At 53.5% G+C, this 21,008-nt stretch overlaps 1 protein-coding gene across 1 annotated transcript; it reads right to left on the bottom strand.

Moving 5' to 3' along the window:
* Window positions 1-388: 388 nt before the first annotated feature.
* On the bottom strand, window positions 389-18,187 carry ADAMTS8 (ADAM metallopeptidase with thrombospondin type 1 motif 8). The gene is made up of 9 exons (XM_053963546.1): window positions 17,410-18,187; window positions 10,090-10,329; window positions 9,454-9,586; window positions 8,433-8,600; window positions 7,933-8,231; window positions 6,233-6,416; window positions 5,748-5,920; window positions 5,310-5,485; window positions 389-3,893 (listed from the first exon to the last, which is right to left on the bottom strand). The coding sequence occupies exons 1-9, from the start codon at window positions 18,001-18,003 to the stop codon at window positions 3,161-3,163; spliced, it is 2,700 nt and encodes an 899-aa protein (XP_053819521.1). The 5' UTR covers window positions 18,004-18,187; the 3' UTR covers window positions 389-3,160.
* Between the last annotated feature and the right edge of the window lie 2,821 nt (window positions 18,188-21,008).

The following is a 21,008-nucleotide window of genomic DNA, read 5'->3' as shown; positions in this document are numbered from 1 at the left end:
ATATATTATCGATATAGTTATAAAATATATTATCTATACTATATTATATTATAGTATAATATAGCATACTATCTATAATATAATATAATATAATATAATATAATATAATATAATATAATATAATACATTATCAATAATAATATAAGTATATAATATATACAGATAGATATACTGTATATGTATAGAAAGTGTCTTCAGAATTTCTGCAGAATAATTCTGGCTCTGTGGGTTTTGTCTATTCTCTCATGTAATATTTTGGATCAGCATCTTAAGACTGAATGAACCATTTATTATCAATAAGATACGGAAAAGAGAGATTTAAAATCTCTCTGGGATGGAGATAATAACAGTCCTGAGAAAAGTGCAAATAAAGACAAACGCAAAGAGATAAAAGGCAGGAAGTCCTTTATTGAGGGGTAAAGGCAGAGCCGCAAACAGACTGTTTTCAAAATTAAAAACAAATACAAACAATAGGCTAAAAATCAGAAAATTGTATTTCCCCCCCTCTCCTCAAGAAGAATTCCAAAGCTTAATTGTGTTTGGGTTTGTTATGCTTACACAGCTTGGTTGGTACACCAGGGAGGAGGGAAACACCAGTCAGATACCAGAGCTGATAAACAATGAGCAAAGACGTCCCTTCTCTGAGCTCCCTGCAGCTTTCAGAGAGGGGATGTGGGAGCAGCATGTTAAAACACAGTCTTTTTTAATCTCTTTTTTCCTTCTTTTTTTTTTTTTCTCTCCTTTCCAGACAGCTACTGTACAAAAACCAAACAGAAATTTGTAATAAATACCTAACACAAGAGGCTCAGTACATTGCTACAATCCTTCACTGAAGGGAAACATATACATATATATATACACATATATATAGCCTAATATATAAAACATCTTTGACTTAAATCAGCGTAAAGGCTACTTGTTTTTACCGAAGCCTGGGGCAGGAATTCCACTTAGCATCACCCACACCTCAACAGAGCATCACTGCCTCTGGATCCCCCCTCCTGGGGGATCCCCACCTTCCTCCTCGCTGGAAAAGCAGCAGGATTTTGCCCTAAACAAGGAGTTTTTACATCTAGGAAGCTCCAGCGAAGCAGCTGCACAGTGATTATAAAAACCTGGAAAAGCCCTTTGGCGTGCACGACTCCTGTGTGATAAATACAGACATTTTCCTTGGCACTGTCTCAGATTGATATTCCTGACCCATCCTAAATGCTGGTGGTGACACTGGAGAGGAAACACATGCTGGCTTTGAGTTTAAAACCCTTGCAGACTCAGAGGGGAAAAAGAAAATAACCCTGCAAGGCTACATGACTTTAGCATCCAGCTATTTGTTAGAACTTAAATTCCTGGAGATTAATTAGCAGATGTAGAACATTGCCCAAAGGTAGGTCTGTACCACAGCCCAAACAGCTCTACATCCAAACTCTGCAGCTGGCCTTCAGTTTTTTTTTTTTTTTTCCCTTTCCTAAAAATAATAAAGGAACCAAGCACTCCATACCCTCAGTCCTGGGCTGTAGCTTCTGTGGTTTTGACAGAAATCATGTATGGGAGATAAAACAGCAATATTTAATGTTTTCAGGTTTCTGTCTTCAGTGGAGCAACTCATCCCACCATCGCATTCCAAACCTGTCTGGACAGCCAGGAAAGGGTCGCACAGGAGCTTGACTCGCTCGGGCAAAAGGGACAAGGAAAAGGATTTGCTTCATAAATGTGAATGGGGAATCTGAAACATCAAAAATTCCAGCCCTCCTCCCCTTCCTATGAAAAAAAGGCAGATCCTACTGGAAATTCAACATTTTGCTGCCAAAAAGGAAGCCAAGGCAGGGTATGAGAGGAGCCTGGAGATACTGAATTGCTCATCCAGCAAGAGCAAAATCTTTCCAAATTCCATCCCTGCTCCCCAGGCACAGGCTGCTGCCAGCACACGGCCAATGATTGCTTTGGAAAGGGCAAAGTTCAGGGTCTGAACAGCCATCTGCACTGGGGCCAGGCAGCAGCTGGGCTGGGGAGAGGGCTGGGGCTGCTTCCCGCCGGGAAAGAGCAGCTCCAGCCTTGCCAGGCTTGGTTTTGGACTGAGAACTGCTCAAGCATGGCTGGAGCTGGCACCAGATCTGAGCATTCTCAAATATCCCAGGAAAGCAGAGGTGAAGAGCAGCACTGGTCACCTTTGGCATGATCTACAGATGCTGGGCTCATCCCTGCTGCAAACCAGGCTAGCGAATTATCTCCAAAATTACAGCAGAGCTGAAAAAATGAGCCCACAGGGGACTGAAAGCCAAGGATGGGAAAGGAAATGCCAGCACACCAGACTGCCTGCTCCAGAGGGCATCACAATGGGCATTTCACAGTCAGAGCACTGCAGAATTAGGAATTAATTAATCCTCACAGTGGCCCTGTAAGACAGAGCAGGTGTAATTAAGCCTTGATTTTATAGCTGGGGAAACAGAGGTGTGGGGTAACAGCTCTAGGAATAACCACAGATGCTGGGGGTTTTTGGAGACAGAGGTTTGTCGCCTTGTAGATTATAAATCCAGCAGAAACCACCTCTCACCTGTCCTCCTGCCTGATTCATGCCAGGATGTGGCTCTCAGCTTATTCCTTCTCCCATTCACACGAGCAATTTATCTCCCAAGTGAAACCCACACCTGATAAAACACTCCTCATGCTCAAGGACACCCACACTTGCTGCAGGGAGGGGATGGCAACCCATTCCATGCCTTTTGTGAAGAGATCCCAGTTTTATCAGCAAAGACATCCACCCTGGACCTCCTTGACCTGCAGCTGGGATGGGGCGACGGCAAAACCAGGCTCCACAATTTCTCCAGTGCCAAACCCCAGCAAACCCTACAAGAGCAATCTGCTACCATATTCAACGACAGCTCTTTGGAAACACCCTACAGACATGCTTATTTTTCCCTTTAAGTTACAACTTGCCTGCGAGCAGCCAGCCAGAAAGAAAAGGAAGAAAGAAAGGAAAAGAAGTGATTCCTCCCTGTTTTGCTGCCGTTATTCTCCCCTCTGAGGTAGACATCGATGGGGTGGGGACGAACCACTGCAGAGCGGTCATTTGTCTGGCGCGCGAGCCCACGGCACCCTTGCTGTCCTGCCCCAGTGTGGTGGAAGCCCGTGGCACCCTTGACTCCGAGCAGCCCAGCGTGGCTCAGCACTGCCGCAGCACGCAGGCCGTGGTGGCCGGCGGTGGCCCCGGCGAGCTGCATTTCTCGGGGGCGGTGATTTTCCCGGCGTAATCGATGCAGGAGGCGTTGCGCGTCCGCACGCCCTCGCCGCACGTTTGGGAGCAGGGGGACCAGGGACCCAGGCGCCAGAGAGGGCAGGGCACGTCTCCACAGGGCTTGATGTCCTCAGGCTTGAGAGATCTGTTGCAGGCAGAGGAGGTTTGACCCTCCACATCCCGGCAATCCACGGTCCGCCGCTGCCAGCCGGAGCCACACGTCTTGGAGCACTCGGACCAGTCACCCAGCACCCACTGGGAGGTCAGCATCGGTCGGATGACGTTGACTGACTTCTTCTCTTTGCCCTTCTGCTTGCTGAAAGGGACGTCCTTGGGGATGAAGAAGGTGTACTTGACTTTTGGTGGGAAGACCTCGCTGGCAATCGTCAGCAGCTGGACGGTCAGGGGCTCTGGGAGCTGTCGGAAGCTCTGCAGCCTCTCCAGAGTGGTCATGGAGCCGCTGTATTTCAGAATGGTGCCCTTAATGAGGATGTCCTGCTCCATGGCTGAGATGGCAAAGTCTCCGTTCAGCAGGTACTTGCCCTCAAGGGTCTTCAGGGCCAGGTAATTCCCGTCATGCCGGAGCCCTCGGTGGCTGCGCTGTTTGATGTCGATGTTGGTGGCTCCGGCGGGGATGGTGACGATGTCATTGTAGCCGTATCTGCACGGGGCAAAGGGACACAGTTATTTCTCAAGCCTTACTAAGAGCACACTCCTGTAAGGAACAGCACTCAGGATCCTAGCTCTGAAGCCATCCCTCTGTAACCCCGAGCACTCAAGAGTTAGAAATATTGCAGATGTTCTAGATGTGAGCTCAGCTGGATGATTTCTCTGAATTACGTATGAAAATGAGTGATGCAATCAAATGAACAGCCCTGTGATTACCAGCCTAGGTGGGAAATTCCCCTTGCTCCCTATATTTGGAAATGGTGAAGTGTTTGGGATTGAAAGCCTGTCACTGGTTATGCTGAAGGGTGACATCACCTATTGACAAAGATAATATAGAGATAATATAGATGTAGGTACAGATACAGATATAGATGTAGAACAACAGAACAGGATGGAGTCTCTGCACTCTCAGCTCACTTTTTGAAGGGTTTTTCAGCCACCACTACAATGCAGAAGTAATCCCATTGGAGGAATCAGAGGACATTCCCATGCCAGGGAAACGTTTTCCTGCAGAGCCAGCCAAAGCCCATCCCTGGAGCACCACGGCTCCCAGGACAGCACGTGGAAGGTTTCACTTGAGCCCTCAGCACTGTGACTCACACTGTGGGGCCAGCACAGGATCATTTTCCATGGATCCCCATGGTGGATGCTGTGGTCAGTAATTAGGTTCAGAGTATTTTGGAAAAAGCCTTTGAGTCAAACTCTGCTCTCCGTCACCCTGGCCTCCCTCACCCTGATCTTAATGGGATCTCTTCTTGGCTGTAGCTCCTGTGCTAATCTCCATTTAGTCAACCACAAACAACTCATAGGAGAGTGGAAGCCCCATTTCAGCTGTTCCCTGGAAGGAAATAATTTAGGAAATCTAATTTGACTGTGTGAGTCACCTCGCTGCATGGAACTGGACGGTTGGGCTTTTGTTATGGTTTTCCAACAAAAGCCTTAAATTCTGCTCTTTGGCAAAGCCATGGAGATGTTGGGTAAGGGAAGTGACTGCCCCAGTGCCCTTGTCCCAGGATTCAAATTCACCCCCAAGCCCAGGGAAAAGTTGTAGATTATCACAATCAGCCCTTGAATATGTGTCTAACTCACTGCACTGGTGTGAAATGTGTTTTGTAAACTTGTTGGGGCAGATTTATTTGCAGTGACATACCGAGCCCGTCACACCAGTTATTATTATAGGAAATAAGCTCTACTTGGCTTGTATAATTCTGCCTCAAAATAAACTGAGTTTAAGTCCCAGAGTCTGGGGAGGAGCCCAGGCTCTTGCAATGCCAGCCAGCTGAGGATGCTGGCTTGGGTCCTAATAAATTCCTAGCCTACAACTTTAGTGACAGAAAAGGGGAATGAGAGAGGATGCTGGTGTTTCTCCCACAGCCCATCCCTGCAGAACCTTCTCCCTGGGCCTCACTTGGATCTGTTGAGTGAGCCAGATATTTTCCTGCAAGTGGAGCCATTGCCACCGCACACCCCGCACTTGTCCAGCTTCTTGGAGGAGCCAATGACGTGATCACAGCCAGCCTTGATGCACTGCCCGTGCACGCAGATGGAGAGGGTCTCTGGGCCACACAGCGTCCCATCGATCACCTGGGAAAGGGGAGGCAGAGGAGGAGCTAGGGCATGAGCTCTGACATGGGGTAAACAGGAGTGATTCCCATCTCCAGGAATCTTACTTTGGTGATTCTCATCACCAAGAATCTTTGGTGATTCCCACCTCTAGGAATCCCACTTTGGTGATTCTCATCACCAGGAATCTATTTTTGGAGATTCCCATCACCAGGAATCTATCTTTGGAGATTCTCATCACCAAGAATCTATCTTTAAAGAGTCTCATCTCCAGGCATCTTACTTTGGCCTCAAAGACTTTGAATTCGCTCCTCCCTCGGGCTCGGCAGAAGAGTTTGCATCTGTCCCTGGGGGACACTCCGGCATACTTAGGAACCCATTCCAAGTGATTCCCTTCCAGGTCAGTGAAGTTGTAGCTGTTGTACTTCTCACACTGCTGCTCCCGAAAGCTTTTCCCTGAAAAGAAAGGTGAAACATGGCCCAAAATCCATGGGAAGCTGGCAGGAGCTGCTGTCCTTGGCCATCACAGAGATGTGGGAGTGAGCTGAGGATAGTGAGAGCACACGGTGAGTGTGCAGGCAGAGGAGGAATGTCACGAAGGAGGGATCCCACACTCCTTCCATCAGCCACAGAAGGTCACAGCCCCCAGCAGGAAGCTGTTGCTCCCCCCAGATATGAATATCCAAGGGAGAGCAGAGCAATCCCTGTAAGGTTTCTGGAGCAGCAGGCGCGGGAGCGGAGCGGGCATTTGGGAATTGCCATCCTTACCATCCGGCGGGCACTCCTCGGTGTGGCAGGACTGGTACTTGGTTCTCTGGCCCTCGCAGTAGCTGCCGCCGTGCCGGGGCCTGGGGCTGTCGCAGTGGCGGTGCGAGAACTGGATCCCTCCCCCACAGCTCCGGGAGCAGGAGCCCCACGCGCTCCACGGGCCCCAGCCGCCGTCCAGCGCTGGCTGCAAGAGGCCAGGAGAAGCTGCTGAGCCCATCTCTGAGCCTGCCCATCCCCAGCTGCTCCCTCCCAGAGCGAGCTCGAGGCTGGAGCAATGCTAAAATCTCCCCCAGCCCTGATCCAGAAAAGCGCTTTGGCACAGACTTCACACAAAGTTAATACCGACTGCCACCGGCCTGTTCACATGCTTCAAGTTAAGCTGGGCTTTGACTACTTTGCTGACTGACTCTGAAACTGCTGCTAATTTCCCCAGCAGGGCAAAAAGTCATGATTTAATTGCAGATCTGCACTGTTTGTTTTGGTTCAGACCAGCCCACGGCTCAGTAGCAGACTTTTGTCCATGAGCTGGACTTGCCAGAAATAAATATTAACGAAGGAGAGACATCCAGAAATAAATCAGCCCAATCCAAAGCCGGTCAAGGAGATGGCAGGGGTGGGGTCAGAGATTTGGGAATCCCAAAGGGTCGAGCCCCTTCGGGGTTTGTTGGGGGGGCTACAGGGGTGGCTGCTGTGAGCAGCTGCCAGCAGCTCCCCCCGTGTCCAGCAGAGCCAACGCCAGCTCCAGGATGGACCCACCACTGGCCAAGGCCGAGCCCAGGAGAGATGGTGTTGACCTTGCGGATAATGTATTTAAGAAGAAGGAAAAAAAGTTATTAGGCAGATGTAATTAGGCAGAGAAGAGAGGAGTGAGAATATAAAAGGAACAGCTCTGCAGACACCCAGGGCAGTGCAGGAGGAAAGGCAAGGATTCCTCCAGGTACCGGAACTGAGATTCCCCCAAAATTCTGTGAGGAAGACCACAGTGAGGCAGCTTTGCCCTTGCAGCCCGTGGAGGGCATGGGGGTGCAGAGATCCACCTGCAGCCCATGGAGGAACCCAGACCAGAGCAGGGGGATGCCTGCAAGAGGCTGTGACCCTGTGGGAAACCTGAGCTGGTGCAGGATCCTGGCAGGACCTGTGGAGAGAGGATCTCATGCTGGAAGGACTTGGGAGCCCGTGGAAGACCCAGTGGAGCAGCCTGTCCTGGAAGGACTGACCCTGTGGAAGAGTGCCCCATGTTGCAGCAGTTTGTGGAGAACGTGTCCATGGGAAGGACTCATGGAGAAATTTGTGGAGAATTGCCTCCCATGGGAGGGACCCCATGCTGGAGCAGGGGAAGGACGCTGACTCCTCTTCCTGAGCAGCAGCAAGAACAACCCGTGATGAACTGACCATAACCCTCATTCCTTGTCTCCTGCACCACTGGAGAGAGAAGGGAACTGGGAAGGAGGGAGGTATGGGGGAAAAGTGTTTTTAATGTCTTATTTTACTTCTTGTTATTCTGATTCTGTTACTAATCAATTCAATTAACATCTCTAACTTAAGCCTTTTTGCCCGTGATGGTGAGTGGTGAGTAATTTCTCAGTCTTTATCTCAACTCATGACCCTTCCCGGTCCAGCTGTGGAGGGGGGTGAGAGGGAGGCTTTGGTGGGTGCCTGGAGTGCAGCCACCACACCACCATTCCCCAGCGTCCCCTTACCTGGGGTTTCAGGGCATCCTGCTGCACACAGCGCCCATCCCAGCACAGCCCCTCGCCTTTGCAGGGGGTTCCATCGGCCCATGGCAAGCTGCCGTTCTTGGTGTGGCAGAGGGGCTCCCCACTGCCCGTCCTGCACCACAGCTGGGCACAGATGTCCTCCTCCGTGGTGTTGGGGCAGTGCTGGAAGTCCTTGCCAAAGATCTGCTGGCATTGCTGGTCCAGGCTGTACAGGGCCCTTTGGCCGGGCAGCTCGGCAGGCAGGGACACGGGCTCGGCCGGGGCATCCAGCAGGCAGTCACCTGGGCAAGGCTCAACAGTTAGGCTGGAGATGGAGCTCTCAGGGCTTGATGCCACTGATTGCACCAAGCAGGGCACCCCACACCTCTGTCCATGGTCTGGTTTGACTCCCCCTTGACCCCACACCCCCTCCAGGCACGGCAAAGAGCCCGAGCTGAGGAAAAGGCTGTTTTGAGTGGTGATGTAGCTGACTGGAGCCTTACCATGCCCTCCATCCAGGAACTCGGTGAGGTACATGGCGCTGCAAGGAGACCAGGGCTGGGTCTTGTTCAAGTGGGTGAAGAGCGGAGCCATCACGTGGTGCTCGCCCAGGGGCCCGAAGAGCCGCTCGCAGTTCTTGGAGTCGTCGTGGGGCATGCTGAGCACATGGCCTGGGGAGCAGAGGGCATGGCACAGCTGAGCTCCCCAGCCCAGCCCCTGCTCCTCAGCAGATGGTGTGTGGGACCATCTGTAAGGTACCCCTCAGCTCCTGTGTCTGCCAAAGCTGCTTGCTTCCATAAATCAGAAGGCACAAAACCCTGCTTGGTCTATCTCAGTGGTACAGCCTGCTGCGTGCAGGGCAAAGCAGCCCAAATTTTTAGAAACTTAGAATGGTTTGGGATGGAAGGGAATTAAGGCTCATCTCATTCTATCCCCTGTCATGGACAGGGACACCTTCAGCTAGACCAGGTTGCTCCATGCCCCGTCCAACCTGACCTAGAATGTTCCCAGGGATGGGGCAGCCACAGCTTCTCTGGGCAAAAATTAGTCAGTGCAGGAATGGCAAACCAAGGCAGAGATGTGCTCGATCCCATGCCTGAGCTCATCACAACAGGTAAATCGTAGAATTGATAGGCTTGGAAAAGACCTCCAGGATCTTCAAGTCCAACCTGTGACTGATCCCCACCCTGTCACCCAGCCCAGAGCACTGAGTGCCATGTCCAGGCACTCTCGAACAACTCCAGGGATGGGGACTCCACCACCTCCCTGGGCAGCCCCTGTGAATGCCTGAGAGCCCGTCCAGTGAAGAAATGCTTTCTGAACTGGTGCAAATGCACCAATTTACACCAGTTTGGGCACTCAGTGTTTCTGCTGGTGCAAGCCAGCTTTTGTCAGTGCCAGAAGCTCCCCAAGGCTCAGTGGGTGATCCCCAGCCAGGAGATGCTGGTGCTGGGCTGTGTCACGACCCCTCCCAGCAGCAGGACTGGAAGAAGCAGACTTCCCCTGGGAAGGGACCCCTGTTACCCAGTTCATGAGCCAGGGTGTAGGCTGCCTGCAGGCCCTCGTCCTCGATCACGGAGCAGCTCTTGTTGCGGTCGCACATGGTGCCGATATCCGCCACTCCCAGCGTGTCACAGCTTTGGTGGCCACAGAAGTCCTGTTTGTGCCAGGCAGGGGCAGAGGTCAGCAGGGGGAGGGAGCCCCACATTCAGCCCCAACATCTCTGTGAGCAACCCATCTCTGTGAGCAACTATCCATCAGCCAAACAGCCTGTTTTACTGTTCAGGGCTTGCTCTTATAGGCAATTCAAAGCTCCCAGCTCTAAACAGCCATTGGTCTAATCTCTACACCCTCCAGATGCTGAACCACTCAACTGCTTGTATTTCAGGAGAGCTGTTATTGGTTGAGACCTCTGTCAGTGAGCCCAGAGCCTGGTTTATGGAACTGGGCTGGGTTTCTTATCCATAGCCAAATTCACGTTCAGTACAAGTCAGCTTGTACTGCAACAGGTCTGCACCCCAAATGAAACCACCCCCAAACTGCTTTGCTGCATTCTTTGCACGGTGGGGCATCGCCCTCCATGATCAATTCCCTTCTCCCCCTCCATGGATGCCTTGAGCCCTTTCCTTTCTGCACCAGGGCGTTCCCTGGGGTGCTGACCTGTCTGGTGAGGAGGATGGCAGTGTCGTAGTGCTCGGGGTGCCGGTCGCTCGGGGGGTTGAACCTTTGCTGCCAGCTGCAGAAGTTGCGCAGGGTGAGCCCGCCGTTGTCGGACACCTCGGGCCCCGCCGCTGCCTCCTCCACCACCAGCACCTTCACCACCACCAGGCTGATGGAGTTCCTCAGGCTGGGATGCTTGTAGATGCGAGCTGCCATGGACATCAGGGTCAGGATGTGGTTCTGTGGAAGAGATGTGCAGGCAGAGCCTGGGTAAAAACTCTGCTACCGGGCAATTGTTTCTGTTTCAAAAGAATCAGCCTCATTTATGAAGCCCATCACATCCAGACCATGGGCTGATGGACTCAGTGCTGCCTTTCCTGTAGGTGATACTTTACACCTTGTGCTGGTGGACAAGCCCTGCATCCCCTCCTCCAAACGCTGCGTCTCCTCTCCCATGAACCCTTTGCACCTAGAAATCCCTCTGGAAGAAATTCCTTGGGGAAAACTTCAGCATTCTGGAGAGTTCTCTGCATATTCCCAAAGCATTAACCGTGCCCTCACTGCCCCAGGGCAGGAACCAACTCACACACACCTTGCTGGAGTAAAACTTCTGCCTGTGCTGGTCACAGGGCTTGAACCCAGCATCTTTGGTGACAAACTGGGACTAAACCACTTTGACAGCCAAGACTTTGCCCAGCAGCATCCCCTGCTTGGTGATGACCAGGGATTACTTAATATGTCAAAAGCGCCAGCGATGTTTAGGCTGATGTAAACATCTTATCAGAGCATCAAAATTCCTCCTCTGCTTGGCATCGCTCACGGCCCCGAGTCAGGAGTAAAAAATGCAGCTATTACACAATATGGTATTGGGAAAGAGAAAGTGCCTTCTCTCCTCCCCAGACAAATTACACCCTGCGGTCTCAATTCAGAGCCTAATTAAAGTGAAAGGACTTGATGGGAGCCCTCTCTGATAGCCAAGTTTCACCCAAAATACATTTCCTCAGCAAAGCTGACTCTGTGTGCTCATCCATCATGGTACTGCCAGGACAATGCCATTTTCTGAGACACAGGATGCTGTTTTCTTAGCAAATGAGGGAGATGTTAAGTGGGATACAGCATATTTGCTGCACCAAGAGGCACTTGCCCAGGGCACTTGTGGCTATTTTAAATTATTCTGCCATATTTTATCCTGCCACTGGCAGCTCCACGTAAACAGATGTTTTGTTTCAACAAGACATATCCCAAGTCCTTCCCGGCTCATTATCCAAGGGCAGGCCCCAGCGAGGCTGCTGGGAGCAGGGGATAGACTGGTTTATTTAGACTGGCCAGACCTCCACGCCATGACTCACATCCAGCCCGGAGCACGCAGCTCATGTCACGGAGAAGTCACCGCAGAGGCAAGAAATTGAGGCGAGATCCCCACAAGTGCTTGCTCCATGAAACTTGGGGGAATTGTTCACCCTGTGGGGAAAGTCCATTGGGAACCTTGCTAAAAATATCACAAAGCCTTCTTAAAATTATGCCCTTGAAGATCTAGAAGGATGCTCTGCGCTGGAGCTGCTCATCCTGGGATCATCCCTCATTTCCAAGGGAATAAATCTGCATCCTTTTCTAACCCACTAGAGGTTTCTGTCCATAGCAGTAGATTTGACCTGGGAGATCTCAGCTCATACCACAAATCCCCCAGGACACCAGCCCTCACATCCTCAGGGGTACATCCAGCCAAAAACCTCTCTCGGCAGTAGGAACAGAGGGACTTGGAAAACATCTGTCCACCTTCCCTGTGTCTGGAAAGGGAAGATGGAAAGCAAAACGAACAAACAGCTATTTAGTGAAGATTAAAAGGTCAAATCCACTTGTTCCACCATCTGGAGTCTATTTATACCCATCCCTGGCCTATGCAGGAATGGGTTGGGTTTCAGATGGACCCTGACTGCTCTGGGGAGAGCAGCAATCCACCTGCACTGCCTTGGCTTAGCCAAGGGCTTGAAGCCATGGCCAAAAGCAAATTACGGATCCTCAGGGCTCAGGAGAGCCAGCTGAGTGCTTTTGGCCAACAACTGGCTGGGGAAGGGCTGAATCCCGCTGGTCCCATCCTCCCTCTGCCTTTGCAAACCGGCTCTGGCTTGACCATCCACCCAGGAGGGAACGCTGCCTTCTGCAGGGTTTCCTTCCCAGCACCGAGGCTGAGGATGTGGGGATTGGGATCAGGTGCAGGGCAGTGTTTTGGGTTGGGTTTGAGGAGCCCAGGGCTGCAAACACACTGGTTTCTGCCTTCTTGCCAGGCACTGCAGCCCTGCAGGCACAAGGAGCTTCCCTGCCATTTCCAGCCAGCATCCTGGGAGATCTGGCAGGATGTCTGGTAAACACAGCTGGAAAATCAGCCTCCTACCTGCTCTGGGGGGAGAGGACACCAGTGTGAACCAGAGAGGGTCATGGAGTATCCCTTTGCTGCCCCAGGCACTGCATTTATGTCAAGGCACTGTGGAGGGTGATGCCCCACAAACCTCCTGCCCCTTTTTCCCCAGCTGCAACCCTGGGCTCCCTCTGCTCTCAATATCCACTTCCACCCACTTCTCCCTAAAAATGAGGAGGGATGACTCTTGTCTGCCACACAGCAGCTCCGAGATCCCTCCTGTCACAGCACCACTGTGTCTGGGAGAGCCCTGCCCTGAGCCAGGCACTGACAGGAGCCCTCCAGCAGCAAACAGCACAGGCAGAGGGACAGCAAAAATAAATACAAATCAGAGCAAGGGGAACTGAAGTGGCTGTCTTTGCCCTCATTGAAGGATTGAGCTTTCTGATACAGGCTCTTGCAAAGTCTCTGCTTACATTCCCTTTCATGGGAACCACTCAGAAGCTGAAGCCTGGCATTTATTTTTAATTATTATTATTTTGATGGGTGAAACTGCTCTTACACAGACACTATTATTGTGGTATGCACAGAATGACTGAATGCTGCTGGACCCACCCAGGACAGAGGGACAGCAGGGAGCACCCCCAGAGCACCCCAGCACAACCTGCCTCCCCCAACTTGCTCCCCAGTGTGTGGGGAGCAGTGTCCAGCCCAGCCTGGGGCTGTAGGATTGCTTGTTGGTTGGATTTGGTTGGGCTTTTTCCCTGCTTTCTCCCTCAACACCAGCATTTCAGCAGAGGGGGGAAAAAAGAAAGAAATGCTGAGATTCTGGAGCACAGGCAGATGGAAGGGAGCAAGCCCAGGGTTAGAGGTAAAGGCTGCCCAGCTTTTAAACATCTACTGGTAAAAACATCCCAGGTTTTCCTTTCCCCCAGGGCTCCATCTGTGAGCTCTGCCTGGCGTGGGTGCCCAGGGGCTGCTGGCTGCCCTGCCAGCCTCCTCCTGTGGCTTCAAGCCCGGGCCAAGAACTCCCTCACAAAAATGTGGGAGGCAGCCAAGGGAAATGGGGGGCAAGCCAGGGGTGAGGGGCACACCTTGCCAGCCTGGCTGCCCTCCTGCCTGCCAGGCTCTCTGCCCATCCCTCTTCTGTTTGCCACATGATTTTCCCCTCCCTTCTCTTCCCCTCTTTGCTGGATATTTGGGGCTGAATCACAAAAGCAGCAATTACCCCTGTTCAGGGCAGGGGAAACTGAGGCACATCCAGACTGTCCCCACCTCCACAGAGGCAGAGATGGAGTAAAACCCATCCTGAGAGCATCCCAGAGCAGGAGTGCTACACGCTGGGAGCCAGCACATTTCATTCTGAAGCCCTGAAATGCAGCAGCTGTTGAATACCCTGGTGTGAGGCGAGTGCCCCAGCCAGAGGAACATTTGGGGAGGCTGCCTGGTCCTCCACCCCTGCCCCAAAGAGGATACAGGCTCAGGGTCACCCTCAAAGGACAAATCCCAGAGGAAAAGCTGGTGGATGGCAGCACCACGCTGCATTCCCTTTGCAAAGATCCCCTTTAATCCCACTCCAGTTGCCTTTGGGATGGGCTTAGGAGGGGCTGGCTTCTTTTTTCAAGGGATTAAGCGAATTTACCCACTCACACTGCAAAATACCCTAAAGCAAGCCTAAGAGGCAGACATGAGGGGACCTGGGGCTCCAGGGTGGCTTTGGATTTACCTCCAGTCCATGTGGGAGTGGGAGAGCTGGCAGCAGGACCCGTGCCCTGCACTCCTGTCTGGTCCTAAAGGGAAGGGTTTGCAACAGCACTCCTAAAACCTCATCAATCTGCCTGGAAAAAACACAGAAGTCAGCAAGGAATCCCAGCTTTTCCAGACTGATCTGATTCTGCTGTGGTCCTCAGTGATTACCAGCCCTGGGAGGCAGGAAGGGCTCCATAGGAGGAGGGAGAGGGGATCACAGCCATTGTGCTTGCGGAGGAAAGCTTGGAAATGTGTCTCATCTGCACCAAGAGACCGGAGAAATCCCACCACAGGAATCCCATTTGGCTGCCAACTGGCTGGGGATGCTGCAGCTGGGTTTTGGAGCTGCCTGGTGCTTTAGGTGTCCTGGCAAACGTTCCCCAGGCATGCAGAGCATCCTCACAAGTGCAGCCCAGCTGCAGGTGCTCAGCCCTCCTGCACACGGGCAGGATCAGCCCCGTCCCCTGCCTCAGTTCCCCCTGCTCAAAACCCCACTTCACTTTGTGAGTGGTGCTCACAGTCCCTTTGTTTTCAAGCACTGCAAGAAAAATGCAAAAGCTGCCGTGTCCAGCCTGGAGCCTCGCTCCCATCCCCACATCATGGGGCTCCTCCCAGTCCCTGCAGGTTGAACCCTGCCACATCCCCCAGGATTTACTGCCCAGCACTGTCCTGCTGCTGATGTCCCCCCAGATCCCCCATCCCCTGCAATCATCAAGCCCAAACAACGATTAAACCTCCAAATTTCAGGTCTGGTTCTGCTCTCACTTCACCACTCCCTCCTGGTTTACATAAAAGTATTGATGAATGTAGAATAAGCCCTTGTTGTCTAAATTAGGTTAACAGCTGAGTTGTAAGGCTCAAATTGATGGGAAATAAATCATGAACAGCATTTTCCCACCACAAGCATGGCATTGATTATAACTCTCAACGCTTGAGTGCATCTTGGGGTGACTCTTCTGCTCGAGCTGTTACAACTTATGCAAGAAAATAACTGGGAATACAAACAATGCTGGTGACCTTTAATAAATATTTGGTAATTAAAGTGTGGTTACGGGAAGAAAAGTCATTATATAAATATGGTTTGTTCTGACTCAACATTTCTACTCCTTGGGCATCTCTCCTAGATCTCACCAGCACTTGCCACTGCTTTTTTGCCCCACAAGAAAGGTATTTAGGGAGAAGCAAGATTGCTGTGCTGCTCCCTGCATTCTTGTTCCAGAGAACAAAAGACACAGAAACACAGCAGGTGGTTTTTTGGTTGTTGTTTTTTTAGCTGCTACACCAGGGCTGGTGGAAGTTTTCTCCCAAATATTTTAATATGCTATTACTCTATTCATCCAAAACAAGTTCTTTGAAGGTTTCCTTCCCCTCCCTGAGAGCTGATGCAAAGATATTGCTCTAGGGGCAGAGGAAATGATGGTAAAATGGGAACCAACCAGGCAGCATCACCCAGCCCAGGGCTGGGGCAGCCAAACCAGGGCAGGGTGCCCGAGTTCCAGCCCCTTGGTCAAGTGCAGGTGCCATTTACTCTGCTGCTGCCTTCACGGATTTACACAGGGAGCTGCTGCTTTTTCCCCAGCTCAAGCTGGGCATCATCAGGATTTTCCCCAGTGCAAATAGATCACCTTATTTCCAGCAATGTAGACACCCTTGGGTGTTGCTTTCAAACCACCAGGTGCCCAGCTGGGTGCAGAAGGTTCACTCTGTTATTTTTTCTGCCCTCTTGGGGAATCAGAGACCAACTCCACACTAAAGGGAGAGTAATTCCCACCACCATTTATATGTCTGTTGCTTAATATTTCAGCTTACTCCACTTCAAACTTTTTTTCTGAGCACTGTGAGCACTCAGGGTACCTCCAAGTGCATCACCCCTCGCTCACTGACCCTCTGCTACCTGCTCCTGCCAGCCTGGCTGGGTGGCAAAACCAAGCAAGGGGCAAAAAACAGAGCAATGCTGAGCAGCTGAAATCCTCTGAAGCTCCAAGGTTTAGCATTTGCCAAGGTCCAGCCTGGCCTGAGCAGGGCTGGAATTAAAATACTGCTTTGTTAGGAGCAGAGAAGCCCCTAGGGGAAGGATAAAGTCGGTAGAAGTGGCAAAGCCAAGCCAAAGTGCAGCCCCTGGTTTCAGATTCCCAGCTGCTCCCTGCTGAGCTCCAGCTTCAAGGACTCTTCTCCCAGCCCAAACAACCTGAGAAGGAGCAACTTCAATGCACAATTATCCCTTGCAAAGACCTCAGAGCATTTCCAATGGTGCAAACCTGAATTTGGAGCACCCATCCCTGCAGGGTCGGGCTGGGGAGCTGGCTTTGCCAGAGGCATGAAAAAATGACCTGGTGCTGATGAATGGACATGGACAGCCCTGGAGATGGGTGTGGGGGCTGAGGCACCTCGGTCTCTGCTCCTGGGTCTCCCCAAAAGCCTGCTGGGGGCAGGGTCTCTGCAGAGAGTGTTTAAGGAGGGTGAGAATTCCCGGCGCTGGTGGCTGCTCATCCATCTGCTCAGCTGCTAACAGGTGGCTCAGGAGCGGGGCCGCGCATTACTCAGCCCCAGCTTTATTTACTATCTGGCCCCGGCTCCCACTCGGAAGGGAATTTAAGCCCATTGCTGTGCGGCGCGGCTCTTTCCTCGGAGCAGGAAGGGCATTAACCCGCCCTGTCCCCACCTTTGGGGACACCGGGCTGAAGGGACATCACAGTGCCCGGTGTGTGCAGAGACAGGCTCGCTGGGAGGGATGCTGGGACTGGGAAAGGCTCCCCAAACACTGAGCGAACCCCACAGATCAGCAGTGCAGCTTTGCCCCGGGGATCGACAGCCCCCACACAGCGAGCGAAGGTGGGCACCGAGGTCCCTCGCTCACCCGAAGTTGGCTCCGGTGTCCCGGGGCTGGCGGGATCGGGAGGGCGAGGGGGGACCCGGCAGCGGGCAGGACGGAGGGGACGGAGAGGCGGTAGGGCTGGAGGAGTGAATTTGGGAGGAGGAGGAGGAGGAGAGGCAGCGGGGATGGGGACGGGACAGAGCGGGATGAAGGGATGCATGTGTAGGGAGGACGGAGGCATGAAGGCGACAGAGAGGCAGCGGGAGCGCAGGAGCGGAGATGGGAGGAGGCGGAGAGGCGGCCGGGACGGGGACAGCAAGGGACGGAAGGATGGAGAGACAGGACAAGCGGCGACAGAGGGATGCGGGCAGGGGGGACGGCGGACAGCGCCAGCCCTTACCTCCACGTCCTCCCCGTAGAACCGCACCATGGACGCGTCAGCCACCAGCAGCGTCTCCACGTAGCGAGCCTGCGACACGAAGCGCGGGGCCCTGCGGAGCGGCTCGGGGCCGCCGCTGCCGGCGGGGCGCGCTCCCGGCGGGGCCGCGCGGCGCCGCAGCCGGTGCAGCCGGCCCCAGGGCGGCCCGGGCGCGGCCGGCCCCAGCGGCTGCAGCTCGTAGGCCGCCCCGTCCAGCAGGAACGCGGCTCTGAGGCCGCCGCCGCAGCTGCTGAGCACGGCGGGCGCGTCGGGGCTGCCCTCGACGGCGCCCGCGTAGAAGCAGCCGCGGCGCGGCGGCGGCGGCGGCGGGCGGCGGCCGCCCAGGCGCTGGAGGCGGAGGCGGGGGGCCAGGAACGTGGTGTCGGGGCGGAGGCGGAGGACCACGGCGCGGCCGAAGGCGGCCAGGCGCAGGGCCAGCTGCCCCGACGGCGCGGGCAGGCGGGCGGGCAGCACCGGCTGCGCGTCCCGCGGGGGCGGCGGCGGCAGCGCCCAGGCGTGGCACAGCAGCAGCAGGTGGAGGGGGGCCCGGCCGCCCAGCAGCGCCCGCCGCCCCATCCCGGCACGGCCCCGCGCCCCCCGGGCTCTTCCCCCGCAGCCTCCGCGCCGGCCGCCGAGCCCGCTGTATTTATACTTTCTCCCCCCGGCTTTGACATAAGAGGTTTATTTTTGATCTCTCGCTGTTCTCCCCACTCCCCTCCCCTGCCAGCCGGAGCCTGGGGGAGGAGGAGAAGTGAAAGAGAGAGAGAGAGGGAGAAAAAAAAAAAAAAAAAAAAAAAAAACCTCGACCGAAAAAAAAAAGGAAAAAAAAAAATCAAAAATATCCCCCCAAACGAGGGAAAGAAAAAAAAAAAAAAAAAAGAAGAAGAAGACGACGAAGAAGCAGTGAAGGAAAAAAAAAAAAAAAAAAAAGGGGAAAAAAATCTAAAAAAGCCCCAACCCGCTTTTGGATACGATTTGAGGCCAATCAGGCGCCGGCAGCCCCGCCTGCCTCCAAGTGTCAACTCCAGCCTGTTGCTCTCCCAGTATTAACCCCTTCTTCAGCCCCAGCGCTGCCCGCACGGGTCTGATCCTTCCCAGGCTCTGGGGGTCCTGTCCCGGGAGAGGGGCTGGCACATTCCCCCCTCCACCACCATGGAAGGGTTTACTCCAGAGGGCTGATTCTCAGCAACCCTTCCCAGCTGGAAAGCACCGGGCCCATGCCAGCTGGAGAGCATCTCATTTCAGAAGGTGCCTCGGGAGGTTCCCATGTCCTTCCCTTAGCCAGGGACAGAGAGGGCTTTGGGCCCCAGGGAAAACTCCAACAGGACACACGTACAAGGAGTTTCCATGCTCTGAACCAACAGCTGGATCCACATGGGGTTTCCTCCAGCTGGAATAAGACAACCGGCTAAATCAGACTTGTGGAAAATACCTATGAGAATAATACAATGCAGCCAGCTCCTCCTGTTGCTCTTTGTTTGTTTCTCTGTGTGTGTGTTGTGTGACTTCATTAACAAACCCTTCATTCACCCCATTTCAGACTGAATTCCCTTGCAGTGAGGAAAAACCCTGCAGCAATATAAAAGTCTCAGGCTGTAAATCCAGGTAGCTGCTCTGTGCTCAGCGTGGCAAGCACCAGGAGATGGGCAGAAACATTCTGTCCCTGGCTGGGAACCCACTCAGAAACAGGGAACAACTGGCTGTCACGGAGGAAGGGAAATCACTACGTATATATTACTCCTTCTTTCCTCTTAAGCCCTACTTCTCCATTAGTTCATGAAATTCCTGGCCTCTGGAGCGCCCTTTGTGCGGCACTGGAACATCCTGGGACGTCCTCGCAGCAGTTTGGGGGTGGTGGATCCATCCTGTTAAGCCTCCTACAGGGAGAAGCCCACGCTCAGGGCTTGGGCTGTGCTCCTTTAGCCTTCCTGGGTGTGCCAGTCCAGGGACCAGCTCCTCCACACTTGGTTTCCCCCCCTCAGCCTAATCTGAAAAAGAATTGAAAGGGCCAAGCAGCATTAGGCACCTCAGGATTCCTGGGAGACCAGAGTCTGGCCAGTGCTGAGTAATGAGGAGTGGGGTTAAAGGCTGCTCTCCCTTTACTCCAGGATGTATTTACATCCCCCTCTCTATTATTATCTCCTCTTAAAAGCCACATCCCTACCTACAGTGAACACACAGCCCTGGCTCCAAACAGCAGCTGCCTGGGGTCACTCCTCTTTAAAGTGTGGGGTTTGTGACCGTAGCAGAGGGGGAAATAATAATTAAAAACAATGTTGGATGCTTGTGGTGGACAGTGACACAGGTGTGGAAGGGGACACAAAATCCAGATGTTGGGTGGCCAGATAACTGCAGGAAGGGAGGAAAGCAAGCCCAGGTACAGTGGAGTTTGGTCTGGGACATGTCTCCATATCTAATGGGGTCCAAAACCCAGAGCCTTGGCTGGTCTCCTCAGCAGCCCCCTCCTCTCCTGGCAGGGAGCTCAGGCTGCAGCTGGAGCTGCTTCTTTCCACTGACTCGGGTGGGTTTTCCCCCCTCTCCAGCTTCATCGAGCTGGGGACAGCTTGTGTTTTAACACCAGCCGGAAAGCACAGAGCCAGGAGCAGAAGCCAAAAGTGAGCCCTGACTCTGCCTCCTCCAACCCCAAACCCCACGGAAGGTGCCAACACCTCCCCGGGCTTCGCCTTCCCGCGGGAGGGGAGGCAGGGAGGTGCTGCCCCTGCTCTGAACTAGGACAGGTAAGGCTGCAGGCAACAGGATGTAATTTATTCCCGGCTTTCCGCTCGCGGAGCTGCATCTTTGATCTGCGAGGACACGCTTGCATCTTAGCTTGGAGGCACCGCTGGTTTTCATTAGCGGCTCGCTCTGCAAACAGTAGCTGGAATTTCTTGTAGCCTCGCCGGGCTCGTTACGAACCAGCCCAAAGACGCGCTGGGAAAGAGCAAAACCTCACCTGGCTGTCCCTCAGCATCTCCTCCCAGCAAAGGGTGAGGAACCTCAAGACTTTTTGGGGGTTCCTGCTTCTTAACCCCTCGCAGGATGCGCCGTCACCAAACCTCGCCCGCCGCTGCCATTTCCAGGGGCTGCCCGAGCATGCGAAAGCCATTAACTCCGCAGTCACCGGGATTTAAAGACCCTTTTGATCAAACAGCCTGGAAACGTCTGTCCCGCTGCCCTCCGCGTGTCCCCAGCCCTGCAGGGCCGGGCAGCGGGCGGGTCCCTCCGGCCCTTCCCGAGGGGCTGCTCCTGCCCGGCGCCCCGCTCCCGAGGGATTTTTGGCTCCCAGGATGAGACCCGCGTTGTGCTTGCTGTTCCCGCTCTGCAGCAGCGAAATTGCCCCTTTTCGGGGGAGTCTGGGGTGCTTTGCTGTCCCCTCCTTGCTTTGCAAACGGGTTCACATCCAAATTTGCAGCTCCGCGCTGAGTTTTAGTTATTCATTTTTGCCCTCGGCGCAGAGACAACACTTGGGACAATTATTTGAGCTACTAATGAAGCAGCTCCAAGCCCCAAAATTGAGACCACTAGATGTCAGTGCTGCCCTACGCTGCGCAGGGAAACCCTAAATCCATCGCTGGGAATTT

Source organism: Vidua chalybeata, chromosome 23, assembly GCF_026979565.1.
Source record: "Vidua chalybeata isolate OUT-0048 chromosome 23, bVidCha1 merged haplotype, whole genome shotgun sequence".
Classification (NCBI taxonomy): Eukaryota; Metazoa; Chordata; class Aves; order Passeriformes; family Viduidae; genus Vidua; species Vidua chalybeata.
Note: the sequence above shows the minus strand (reverse complement) of the source record. Positions and strands in the feature narration are given on the sequence as shown.

Coding starts and splice junctions, on each gene's coding strand:
- ADAMTS8 (XM_053963546.1), bottom strand. CDS start 18,003: ATGGGGCGGCGGGCGCTGCTGGGCGGCCGGGCCCCCCTCCACCTGCTG. Junction 8,601..9,453: donor CACCCTGGCTCATGAACTGG/GTAACAGGGGTC, acceptor TCTGCTCCCCAG/GCCATGTGCTCAGCATGCCC. Junction 5,921..6,232: donor CGAGGAGTGCCCGCCGGATG/GTAAGGATGGCA, acceptor CTTTCTTTTCAG/GGAAAAGCTTTCGGGAGCAG.